Source organism: Bison bison, unplaced genomic scaffold (assembly GCF_000754665.1).
Source record: "Bison bison bison isolate TAMUID 2011002044 unplaced genomic scaffold, Bison_UMD1.0 scf7180017864298, whole genome shotgun sequence".
In the NCBI taxonomy this organism is placed as follows: domain Eukaryota; kingdom Metazoa; phylum Chordata; class Mammalia; order Artiodactyla; family Bovidae; genus Bison; species Bison bison.
This window is the reverse complement of record NW_011494870.1, coordinates 4,345,087-4,358,406: the sequence shown is the minus strand read 5'-3', so window position 1 is coordinate 4,358,406 and position 13,320 is coordinate 4,345,087. Positions and strand designations below refer to the sequence as shown.

The 13,320-nt window shown below is 41.0% G+C and overlaps 1 protein-coding gene across 4 annotated transcripts in view; it reads left to right on the top strand.

Moving 5' to 3' along the window:
* Positions 1 to 13,320, top strand: part of TLE1 (transducin-like enhancer of split 1 (E(sp1) homolog, Drosophila)) — a 92,411-nt gene that overhangs the window by 23,576 nt on the left and 55,515 nt on the right. For 3 of the 4 annotated variants that reach the window (XM_010851151.1, XM_010851152.1, XM_010851150.1), the window contains exons 5-6: positions 5,155 to 5,217; positions 6,792 to 6,866. In XM_010851151.1, the coding sequence (XP_010849453.1) occupies positions 5,155 to 5,217; positions 6,792 to 6,866 (138 nt within the window). Of the gene's footprint in view, positions 1 to 5,154; positions 5,218 to 6,791; positions 6,897 to 13,320 lie in introns of all 4 variants that reach the window. The other variant, XM_010851149.1, reaches the window with a different exon arrangement.

Sequence of the window (13,320 nt, the reverse complement as noted above, 5' to 3'; positions counted from 1 at the left end):
TCTTCAGTCTGGTAATTAGATGAGGTGGAAGGAATATGATAAGGTGGAGAGCTGAGCTTTTAGGAATCGTGAAGTCCAAAAATGTAAGTTCAGATGCTCAGAAGATCATATCTTCAGTTTAAGAGTTTGGTTCATTGCTGGCCTTTGAGATATTTGACCTCTTTAACTCTGTTAAAATATACATGTATCTGAATCTTGCAGGCTTCCCAGATGGCTCATTGGTAAAGAGTTCACCTGCAATGCAGGAGATGCAGGTTTGATGCCTGGGTCAGGGAGATCTGCTGGAGAAAGAAATGACAATCCATTCCAGTATACATTCCTGGAAAATCCCATGGATAGAGAGGAGCCTGGCAGGCTACAGTCCATGGGGGTTGCAAAGAGTCAGACACGACAAAGCGGCTAAGCAACAACAGCAACCTGACTCTTGTACTGAGATGTGATTTCTTATTGTAAACAGAGCCTGTTCCTAACACTGATTAGGAATGGTTTATGTAGTTCCATGTTGGTCATTGAGTTTAGGATGTATGGGGATTCTGTTTTGGTTCTGTAAGGCATTCCTTTGAAAGTTCCAAATGTGGGAAGGGTATCCTGTGGTCAGTTTTGATGGGGAGGGTTCAGCGAGGAGCTGAATCAGGAGTCTTCTCCTGCTTCCCTGTTAGGTTAAGATGCATGATGCCAGCCTTGATGCTGGAAGCTGTAGGAAACTGTCCAGAAGCTTCATGTCAGATGTGATTTTCAACATTTAATCTTAGTTTACTAAATAAAGTTAAATTGCTCTGGAGGATCTTGAAGGGCCTAGAGTTTGTTTATTGGTGTTACAGGGGAAAGGCAGCTTCTATTTGGATTTGAGGTCGTCCTTAAAAGACTGGGATGAGAGCACAGCACTTTATAATAGTGCAGCTGTAGTTTACATATTAGCTTATGTGATTCTGATAAATCACTGAAGTAGATTGGTGATAAGAGACCTGGCGCTCAGCCGTTGAAGTGACTTAACTCAGGACGCCTAGTACTATTTTGCTGAGATGCAAACCCAAGTTCTTGGATTATGAGGGCTGACTCTTATCACCATAAGCAAATCAGTGAGAAAGGAGTTGGCACTGATGAGAATAAAAGCTGGTTCTGGGGACTTCCCTGGTGGTCCAGTGGTTAGGAATCTGCTTGCCAGTGCAGGAGACAGAGGTCCAATCCCTGCTCTGGGAAGATCCCACGTGCTGCAGGGCAACTAAGCCATGAGTTGCAGCTACCAAAGCATGAGCACAGCAATGAAGACTCAGTGTAGCCAAAAATAAAATAACTCATAATGCACTTTAAAAAAAGCTGGTTCTGAACAGACGAACTCCTGCTGCCTTGGTGGGTGCTTGCCGTCCCTGAGGCAAGGCCTGATGCCGGGGCCTTTACCAAGCTGGGTAAGTTTTTGGGCGCAGTGTTTCCATGCAGATCTGGTTTGGGTCTGGCTCTTGAGTGCTGACTTAGTGTTGTTGCCTTACATGGTGTCAGAAATACAGACACAGGGTAAGTTTACTTATAAACAATATGTCTGTTAGCAGGTACCAAATACATCTTCATCTTGGGTCAGGAAAATGATTTCTAGGTGGAAAACACAGTTAGCCTGCAGTTTTTTTTTTTTTTTTCTTCCATTGGAGTTGTCTGGTCTTTGGAAGAGGTAGAAAGAAGGCAGTCTGAAAAGGTTATGGGACTTTCTCAACACCTGCTTAAGCAGGGTCAACTATCCAGTCTAACCTGCTTGTAAACTCTGTGGTCAGGAATAGAAGCACAGGTAGAAAACACTACTACTCGTTAATTTGTGCTAAGTTCTTGTCAGAATATCCTTATGTTGAAGCAAGAGATGATGCTGGAGGATCGCTGTCAGTTGTCATCCAGACTGTTTGAAGGGCGGCAGTGGTGGTGATGTGTTAGACCTCCCAGAGCACTGTCAGGGAGATCAGATGCGTCCTCACGCTGCCAGGAGCAGGGACTCTACAGCTGGCTCAGAGAATTTCAAGGTAAACCAGAGGTGAGGTTGGAAGCTAGATTTCCTGGCTCAAGTCAAGCTCACTTGTCAGAGGATGGTTTTAAGATTAGGGATTAGAGACCTGGCAGAGGAAGGAGACAGCTGGGACAAGATCCTTCTCTGTTATTCTTGTTTCTGTTTCTTTTCCAAACCGTTTATTTAGAATTCCCAGGACAAATGGTATGGCTTTTGATGTTTCTGCATCAGTTTGAGCTTTGATCTTTAACACTCGTCCTCCTGTTGCAGTCTTAGCTGCTCTAACCCAATTTATGTGGTCTGTGCTCTTAATCCGTACTTCTTTTATTTTCCTCTTAATATTAAAGGATTAATATTAAAGGTTTATGAGTTCGTTTCATTCAGACCAGGTCTTAACTGTCCCCTGACAGTGAAGTTCACTTCTACCTTGAAGCCACTCTGTGTAATAACATATATAATTATTAATTAAAGAGGAGATCATCTTTCCTTCTTAAACTAAAATAAATTCCATGTAGGTCAAGTAATTAAATGTAGAAAGTACAGCTGTAGCAGCACTAGAGGAAAATTAAGAATGGCTTCTTTAATTTGGGAGTGTTCTAATCCTCACCCAAAGGCCAGGAACATAGGAAGGCTATTCTTTAGTCCGACCATGTAAAAATGTAGTTATGTATAGCAAAAAACCCATACTAAGCAAGGCTGAAAGACAGGTGACAAGGTGGAAAGACCGTGGAAAAGTCAGTATTTATCTTATAGAAGGAACTACTACAAGAAGACAAGGGTGAATAAATACCAAAGGAAAAATAAAGTGGGCCAATCAATATATGAAAAGATGTTTAACTTCAGGAAGAATCGGAGTAATGCAAATAAAAATGAGATCATTTTTTAATCTATTAGATGGATAAAGATTATAAAAAGGTCAATGAAACGCAGTATTGACACTGGGTGGGGGAGCAAGCACCATCATAGACGGATACTATAAATTGGTAAGCTTCTCTGCTGGGCAGTTTATCAGCATGCATTACAGTTTAAAATATGCAGACACTTTGACCTAGCAATTTCACTTCTAGAGATTCCTTTTAGAGATCTAGGGAAAGGGTTAGTTGATGTAGAGCGTGTAATTGTGGAATATTAGGTGAAAAATAAATATCCCCTGATGTTGGGAGTGTTCAGACACCTGACTGCTTGTGTAGTGGGATATATTGATGATGTTCTTACTTATATCTGTTTTTATGGAATGGAAGGGTGTCCATGACAGGTTTGAGTGGAAGGAACAAATTGCAGAAGAGCAGTATACCTCAGGGGATCCGTTGATGTCAAGGTGTCTCTCTCTACTCTGGGCTTGTGCACACACAGATAATGAGAGCTTGGGGGGTTGCTTCCCAGGATCACCACAGAGTTGTTGTCTGTGGGTGGCACAACCACAGTTGTGGTTGTCTCTGGGTGGCAGACTTAGTTCTTGTGTATTTCTGTGTAGTATACATCTGTGGATATGTACTCAGAGTGAGCAGATGTCATTTTTAACATAGGAAAACATGAAGAGAATTTTGGAGGCCGGGTAAGAACAGAATGCTGTTGGAATGTATGGCAGGTGGAAAGTGGGGAGCAAGGACCTCAGACCCCACAAAGGGCATCTCTGCCTCTTTATGTCTACCCAAACATACAGGGTAGAACCTTGTTGCAAAGGCAAGGGTAGCTGGCCCATGCTTTCCAGGAGAGCCATGACCTTGTGTTCACTTGAGTGGGTGGCTGTGATCAAACGAGCTAGGTGGGGCTGACCCAGTTTTGTGATTGCACCTGGTACAGCTGTGCCCTTTTTGCATATACGTATCTGTTAGCTCCACTTGTTCAAGCAAGGTCATGGGATTGTTCTCTATACCAGTGATTTCCCTTTCTAGTACATTTCTTCCAGTGCATGGTCTGTAACCCTGTCTCAGTGGTGGTCAGGGAGAATTGAGTTGGATTGGCATAAATCCAATCCCATAAAAGGAAAGGCTTGTTGCTCAGTTAACTGGAATCATCTCAGAGGACAAAAGGCAGCTCTTTTTTATGTACTTGATTATACAGTTCCTGAGGTTTCTACTTTATCTCACTTATTCCATTCTGTCTTTCTCAAGGGCATGGGCTGTGCTCTTCTAATTTTTTTCTCCCCATAGTCCTTTTCATTGCCTAGTTCAGTAATAGAGGTAGCATCAGTAAACATTGACGCAGAAATGACGAAATATATACATAAGGTCAACCTGGGACTCTTCAGATGTCTTTCCCCCTCCACCCCCCAAAACAAAACTGTTCTTCAGAGTTAGAGGGAAGCAGGGTTCCTTTGCATAGCTGCAGGGTGTTGGAGGAGGGGTGGGCAGGGGGAGCCTTCCTAGTCTGGGAGCAGAGCACACTGTATTCCCTCCTTTGCCAATTTGTCCCTCTTCCAGAGGGACTCCTTTGCCCTTGGAGCTGAGCAGGGACTATTCCTCCTTGCTCTAGAATAGCCTGTGCCACAGACACTCAGGACACATTTTCTTAAACTCAGTGGAACCGTGGGCTCCTGGCATTTGATGCTGAGTTGTGGTAAAACTTTACAGATATCTAGAACCCCTTGGCTTGACTGTCTGGATTTGAGTCTGTTTCAGCGGTGTTTTCTAGGCTTGTTTGAAATTTTGAAACTTGGTGAAGGCTTATTAACATTAAAGTTCAATTTCAGTTGTGCAGGAGTTGAAACAAGTGGAAGGAGGTCTTCCGCTCTCACTCTGGACCTCAACTTGAGAGCCAGTCTGCTTTGGCAGTGCTTCTGCTCTCCAGGGTTCTGACTTTGGTTTGAATGAACTTGCTTCATAAAAGTGCTCTGGTATGCCATAATTGAATAAGTGTACAGAAGGGTTTGGAATCACCAGGTTAAGTGATTATGTAGCCTCAAACTGCATAGATTTTCTGACTCAATTAAACTACCCATTATCTCTTATTTAAGTGACCAATAAAATGTGCGATTATGTCTTTCTTTGCAAGTGGGATTAATATCTACTGTTTATCTCAAGATAAATATTGCTAACATAGCCTGGGAAAGCAATTTTATGCCCTTAAGAGTGAGGCAGTAGAGGACTCCACTGTTGTGTATGAAGTTTTATCTTCTGAACTGATTATGAAATATGCTAACCATTTATATGGCTTTGTCTTTATAGACTGAAATCGCCAAGAGATTGAATACGATTTGTGCACAAGTCATCCCATTTCTGTCTCAGGAAGTAAGTAAAACTGTTCAGCTGTTAAAGTGCAATTATGTTGCTTCTCTGTTTGCAAATTAGCTAGTTTTAAGATGTTAATTTTATCACAAGGAACAAGTGTGAAGAACATCTGTTACAGCTGAAGTGTGTAAACCCCCTGCTATTCCATCTCATAGATCTAAGGGCACACTGTGGAAGCAGTGACGATAGCTCAACCTTAAATTAATTCTTTTCTATGGAAAACTGCAAAATGACTATCAAGCATAAAGCTTTTCTTTTCTTCGAGGAGTAGTATAAGCTTGATCGCTTCTGATGATTAATGTGTCCTTTTACTGTTTCTTTTACTGCTTTTTAAAAATGGTTCCATCAGGGTTGACTTGATCATGGGAGCAGGTATTTCATTTGTCCTTGTACCTCAAGGCAGATTGACTTAATGCTGTCTGTGGAGGGAGTGGATGCCAATACTCTTAAGGTTAAGAGCATTCATGTTACATGTTCGTGTTACCTTGGCTTACAGAGTTATATCCATATATGAGCCATTTTATTGTTACAAAGTCATAGATAGTTTAACCTTAATATTTTGAGAGGGGAAGGCTCTTTGTGTGAGTAAACCTATGAAATTGACTCAAAACCAGTATGTTTTAGTTTTGCCTTAAAGTTTACTTTTGGATACAAGCTAATAAATGTAAAACTGTGTTTTAAGTGTGTACAAGATGCATATATCTTGAGACAGAGTGAAAAGCTTATGGGCCTTGGAGCTGGAATGCTGAGTGTCTGCTCTTATTGGCATCTACTGCTCCATGCTGGGTAGCACCATCCCTGCTATTACTATGGCAGCCTTTTCCAGTATAGCATTTACGTGATGTTACCATTTAGATTTGTTGGCCTTTTGAAGCCTGTTGTTAGTTAGACTTTAGTAATTCGGGGTCTCTGCTATATATAGTCTCCTTTCTCCCAAAGAGACGTGCAACTTTGTTTTTATTTGTGAGTGGACCTGGGAGGTGTGTGGGCTATTTCCATATTTCCAGCCTGTGATCTCAGTGTGTGTGTGTGTGTGTGTGTGTGTGTGTGTGTCTTTCCTTTCTCCTGTGGCGGGTGAAACATCTAAGGACTAAAGGAGGAAAGGAATTCCCAGAGTCCAGAACCAACTGGTGGGTTGAGATTTGTTGACCAGAGAAGAGATTGCAGGTTTAATGTTTAAAATTTGAGTATCCAAAGGGGTGTTTTAAATGGTTGTAAATTTCTCCTGCTCAAATCTATCATAGCAAACCCTTTCTGAGAATCAGGATGATCTTCCAAATCCCATACTATTGATTTCTAAGGCTTTACATGAGCATTTTTGATATCTTTTTTTTGCCTTTCTACCATTCTGAACCCCAAATTCCCATCAGAAGTTAACTAGTGCTGTTTAGAAAGATGGGCAGCACCACTGTTTTCCTTTCCCTGGTTGTGTTCTGTGAAATATGTGCTCCAGCAAGTTCACATTTAAACTCATATTACACCTCAGTCTGTACCACATGCAGCATTTGTCTTGTTGAAAGGTACAGTGAAGTTCTTGGCTGCCTCACTAATACTTTTTCTTCTTGTTTTCAAAGCATCAACAGCAGGTGGCCCAGGCTGTCGAACGTGCCAAACAGGTGACCATGGCAGAGCTGAATGCCATCATCGGGGTACGTGGCCTACCAGGTCTACCTCCTACAGTGTGTATAACCAGCTTTCATTTCTTCTAAATTTGTTGGCTTAATCTATATCTAATCTGTATATAATATGAAGTTAACCTTGACCTTTTTGATAAGTGGGAGAGGGGGAGGCAGTTTCAGGTACAGGGAAGTGGTTTCAGGTACACTGAGGTGTATAAGGGATGAACACTTGGCATAAGGGAGGTAATAGCAACCTTTTTTAGGATGGGAACAAAATAAATCTTCTTTTCAATGGAAAAATAAATATAGTTTATCCCCCTTCCTTAGGTTAAAACTTTAGGTAAAGGTTTTAAATACCTACTTTCCTTACTTCTGTCATATAACTTTAGATCCCAATTGGGGTCAAGACATCACTTGGAATTATTTCATTTTGTTATCTTTTGCTTCTTTTGCCTTTTGCTTTCCCAGGGTATTAGAACCTATGTATAACTGTTTTGATTTTCTTGTGGCTCTTTCATGAAGTTTTAAGTGGCACCCCAACGAAAAGAAAGCCCTCTTGCCGTTGAAGAAGTGATAATTGTCTGCCCTGGTGCCCTCTAGCCTTTCACGAGGTTTCTGCTCTTCTGGGTTGAGTTCAGTTAGTGCTCCTTGCTGGCAACTGGTTGTCAATCACAAGTCATTTGCTCTGCGTTAATGAGCCCGGTGAACCGTGGGGTCATCTCCTGCATGAGTTCATTCCCCACCCCCTGACCACGCCCCCTTCCTTCCCCTCAACTGCAGGATCCAGGACAGTTCTCATGTTTTCTGCCCTTCCAGACTAAGCGAGAGAAGTAGCTGAAACAAGGGACCGTCCTTTCTGATTTTATTCATACGTGAGTGCCTTGAGCGGATTCAAATCACTCATTTATCAATTTATGTTAATTGCTTGTGAGAAGATGCCCTGCTGGTCTTTATAGTTCCCTCAGACACTTTGTAATGATAATTAGACATGCTGCTCTACGGATTAAGAGTGCCATAGTGCAGTGACGGCCACAGACAATGGAACCAGTTAATCCATCAGGGTTTAAAATTACATCCCAACTGGAGATGGAGAAAAACATAAGAGCCAAGGAGGATTAAAGAATGAGCCTCAGCTTGAAAACTCTCCTTTCATCAGTTTCTCAATTGCAGATCTGCAGTCGGGTTGCCTGTGGTAAGCTATTGGCAGTCAATTAGGTGAAATAAACTGGGAGGGTGACCTTCATTTCCTTTTAATAGCTTTTTCCTCCCTGAAATGGGGAGCTTCAGTGGATTTTCAGCTTAAATTTTATTCAAGCTGCTTTATTACACTTGACAGCTTAGCTCTGCATAAACAATTCTCCCTCCTCCCCTTCACCCCAGATCCAGGCTCTGCATCTCTCCCCCTTCGTATCACATTTTTGACTGTTACTTAGTGGGCTCTCTAATCACATTCAACAAAAAACACAATTACATCTGCATTTGTCTGCTGCCTTCTGTACCCTTTTCTTGTGTAATGAATTGCTTTATTTCAGAGATCAAATCAAATATTCACTGGTACTTTTGCATGTACTGTGTTTGATTAGCAAAGACTAATAGCAAATTGTACTTGTAGCTCTAGCGCAGAATTTTTTAACCCAAATGAATGAGGATGGAAAAGCCTGTTTTGATTAAAGGAAAACATATGCAAAGCAGTTCTCAAGTACCCAGTTCAACTTTGTGGAACATGTTTGTTTTCTGATAGGCTCTAAATTTTTACATATCATTTCTTGATGGTAAAACTTTGTACTCTTTATGTCCTCAAAGCCACTGCCCAATTGTACCCATTAGAAAGGAGGAAATTGTGTTAACCACATGTTTATAGGTAATACTCATTTCACGTTGAATCAGAAAATAAAAATAACAGGTTGTTTTGCAAGGGCAGATGAATCGCTAATTTTATGAGTGGCTTTAGTCCAGGAAACATGTTGTTGAGATTATAAAGGCAGATTAGCTCTGATAGCTAGCAACAATAACCCAAATCAGTGAATTGGGCCCAGCACAAGACTTAACGCCAATTGTGAGTCTTCAGCATATTGGCATGTGCGGCTTTTATAATTGTAATGTTTGGATCAGTATATTAATTTATGTCGGCAGGCTCTTTTAAAGTTTGTAGTGATCAATAATTATCCTGCACCATAAGTTTCATGCCCTGGCATATGCTTGATTTTTGCTTGAAAGGAATTGTGTGCGTCCTGGAAAATCGAAGTAGCATAAAATTGGGTTGACAATTCAGTGGACCTTTGCACCCCTTCATTGAACATGCAGTGTGTCAACCTTTCTCCCCAGAGGGGAGGAGGCTCTGGGAGGCTGTCTGTTCCTACAAGCAGCAGCTGCGCGCAGAGTAAATGCAGCCTGGTTTGATAGCAGCTGTCAGTATTGTTCAGGGACCGACTTAGGGTAAAGAACAATGGGAGAGGCCACGGTCTTCGTCTGCATCGACTTTCAGGCTAAGAAAAGAAATAGTAATTTAACGGTTTAGACATCTATTACAAGTGTGAAAGATCATGAAAGAGTACCCTTTAAAATGCAGATGAACCGAAAATTTCTCATCCCCTTTAAGGTACAATCAAGGAACTTACTGCTTGCTTAACAGGGCTAAAGATTTCTCTTTAGCAAACCTGGAAAAAGTTATATCTTCCTAAGGACACCAGGCTTCTAAGTGAGATTAGCTGTGTCCTGGGACTGTGGATGCTCTTTTAGTAGGAAGAGAGAGGTTCTATTATTTTTTTTTCCATTTTTGTGAAGTGAATTAATGATACCTGTTTTGCACTGGCATAAAACACTTAGTTCTCATATCTGATGGGAAATACTGAATTTTAAATCTTTTCCACTGCAGCACCTGCCTTCAACTTACATAGATTACTGGTATTTAAGAAAGATAAACTTCTTAGATATTTGAGATATTTTTGGTTATACTTTTTAAAAATAACTTTGATGGTAAATTTTATAATTGTCAGAGTAATAACTGCAACCCTAGATTTTGAATTTTTTTTAAGCTCTCTTGCTATTAAACATATGTTCTTGTAACAATAAAAAGTAATAATGCAGAGATCCTAATAGGCACAGGGTTTATTCACTTTGACACAAGCTGACTTGTATTTTAGAAAACAAGTTCATTGTGGGAAGGGAACTTACTTGAACCTTGATTTCCCCCCCACCCCAAACATTGGTATAAACAACACAATTTAATCAGCATTCCTCAAATATTTTTTTAAAATTTGGAATGCTATTAAAAATGCTCAAAATGAAATAGTTTATTGACTTAATGTAACATTTTATTTGTGGAATAGCTAATGGCTACCTGAAGGAAAAGAAAATTGACCAAAGACCTCTTTAAGTTCATTACTCCCCATTGTAGTATTTGGGTAGTTGGAAACTTAGAACTCTCCTTTACCTGCTCTGACACTAAGTAATTGATTCTAAACTGAGATTAGGATTACAAATAATTAGTGTTGTCTTTTAACTGGATTTATTATATCACATATAATTGGTTTTATATCATATAAAATTAATATGTCATACAAATATAGATATGGCTATGTACATACCTGTACACACATGGATTTTTAAAATTTGATGTGTAATTTACACGTGAAATGCACAGTGTCCAGACTGACCCCTGGCACAGGCACACACCCTTTGGGCCACACTCTCTCTCAGGGTACAGATTGTCCCCACCACCATAGAAAGTCCCCTTGTCTTCTTGTCAGTCAAGATTTCCCACTCCCTGAAGAAACATGGTTACTTTTTGATTAAAAAGTGAAAGGATAATTAGCAGAGGGCAATTTCTTTTTTAAAGAAAACAATTGCATAGTTTACCTATTTCTAACCAAATACCTGCTGCCTAACTTCTCAGTGTTTCATTTATGCTCAAAAAGGCCATTTACATCATGTTCTAGAACTAACACCCCGAAAAGATGTCATTTTCATTATAGGGGACTGGAATGCAAAAGTAGGAAGTCAAGAACACCTAGAGTAATGGGAAAATTTGGCCTTGGAGTACAGAATGAAGAAGGGCAAAGGCTAATAGAGTTCTGCCAAGATAACGTACTGGTCATAGCAAACATCCTGTTCCAACAACACAAGAGAAGACTCTACACATGGACATCACCAGATGGTCAACACCAAAATCAGGTTGATTATATTCTTTGCAGCCAAAGACAGAGAAGTCCTATACGATCAGCAAAAACATGACTGGGAGCTGACTGTGGCTCAGAGCATGAACTCTTTATTGCCAAATTCAGACTTAAATTGAAGAAAGTCAGGAAGACCACTAGACCATTCAGATATGATCTAAATCAAATCCCTTATGATTATACAGTGGAAGTGAGAAATAGATTTAAGGGACTAGATCTGATAGGTGGAGTACCTGATGAACTATGGACGGAGGTTCGTGACATTGTACAGGAGACAGGAATCAAGACCATCCCCAAGAAAAAGAAATGCAAAAAAGCAAAATGGCTGTCTGAGGAGGCCTTACAAATAGCTGTGAAAAGAAGAGAAGCAAAAAGCAAAGGAGAAAAGGAAAGATAGATCCATTTGAATACAGAGTTCCAAAGAATAGCAAGGAGAGATAAGAAGGCCTTCCTCAGTGAACAACACAAAGAAATAGAATAAAGAAAATAGAGATCTCTTCAAGAAAATTAGAGATACCAAGGGAACATTTCATGCAAAAGTGAAGTCGCTTAGTCGTGTCCAGCTCTTTGCGACCCTGTGGACCTGTAGCCTACCGGGCTCCTCCAAGATGGGCTCAATAAAGGACAGAAATGGTATGGACCTAACAAGCAGAAGATATTAAGAAGAAGTGGCAAGAATACACAGACTGTACAAAAAAGATCTTCATGACCCAGATAATCACGATGTTGCAATCACTCACACTCACCTAAAGCCAGACATCCTAGAATGTGAAGTCAAGTGGGCCTTAGGAAGCATCACTATGAACAAAGTTAGTGGAGGTGATGGAATTCCAGTTGAGCTATTTCAAATCCCAACAGATGATGCTGTGAAAGTGCTGCACTCAATATGCAAGCACATTTGGAAAATTCAGCAGTGGCCACAGGACTGGAAAAGGTCCGTTTTCATTCTAATCCCTAAGAAAGGCAATGCCAAAGAATGCTCAAACTACTACACAATTGCACTCATCTCATATACTAGTAAGGTAAGGTAAGTCACTTCAGTCGTGTCCGACTCTGTGTGACCCCATAGACAGCAGCCCGCCTGGCTCCCCCATCCCTGGGATTCTCCAGGCAAGAACACTGGAGTGGGTTGCCATTAATCCTTCTCCAGTGCATGCAAGTGAAAAGTGAAAGTGAAGTCGCTCAGTCGTGTCCGACTCCTAGCGACCCCATGGACTGTAGCCTACCAGGCTCCTCCGTCCATGGGATTTTCCAGGCAAGAGTACTGGAGTGGGGTGCCATTGCCTTCTCCGCATATACTAGCAAAGTACTGCTCAAAATTTTCCAAGCCAAGCTTCAGCAATATGTGAACTGTGAACTTCCAGATGTTCTTGCTAGTTTTAGAAAAGGCAGAAGAACCAGAGATCAAATTGCCAACATCTGCTGGATCGTCAAAAAAGCAAGAGAGTTCCAGCAAAACATCTGTTTCTGCTTCATTGACTATGCCAAAGCCTTTGACTGTGTGGATCACAATAAACTATGGAAAATTCTGAAGGAGATGGGGATACCAAACCACCTGACCTGCCTCTTGAGAAACCTGTATGCAGATCAGGAAGCAACAGTTAGAACTGGACATGAAACAACAGACTGGTTCCAATAGGAAAAGGAGTACGTCAAGGCTGTATATTTTCACCCTGCATATTTAACTTAAATGCAGAGTACATCATGAGAAATGCTGGGCTGGAGGAATTACAAGCTGGAATCAAGATTGCTGGGAGAAATATCAATAACCTCAGATATGCAGATGACACCACTCTTACGGCAGAAAGTGAAGAAGAACTAAAGAGCATCTGGATAAAAGTGAAAGAGGAGATTGGAAAAGTTGGCTTAAAGCTCAACATTCAGAAAACTAAGATCATGGCATCTGGTCCCATCACTTAATGGCAAATAGATGGGGGAGACAGTGGAAACAGTGACAGACTTTATTTTTGGGGGCTCCAAAATCACTGCAGATGGTGACTGCAGCCATGAAACTAAAAGACGCTTACTCCTTAGAAGGAAAGTTATGACCAACGTAGACAGCATATTAATAAGCAGAGACATTACTTTGTCAACAAAGGTCCGTCTAGTCTAGGCTATGGTTTTTCCAGTGGCCATGTATGGATGTGAGAGTTGGACTGTGGAGAAAGCTGAGCGCTGAAGAATTGATGCTTTTGAACTGTGGTGTTAGAGAAGACTCTTGAGAGTCCTTTGGACTGCAAGGAGATCCAACCAGTCCATCCTAAAGGAGATCAGTGCTGGGTGTTCATTGGAAGGACTGATGTTGAAGC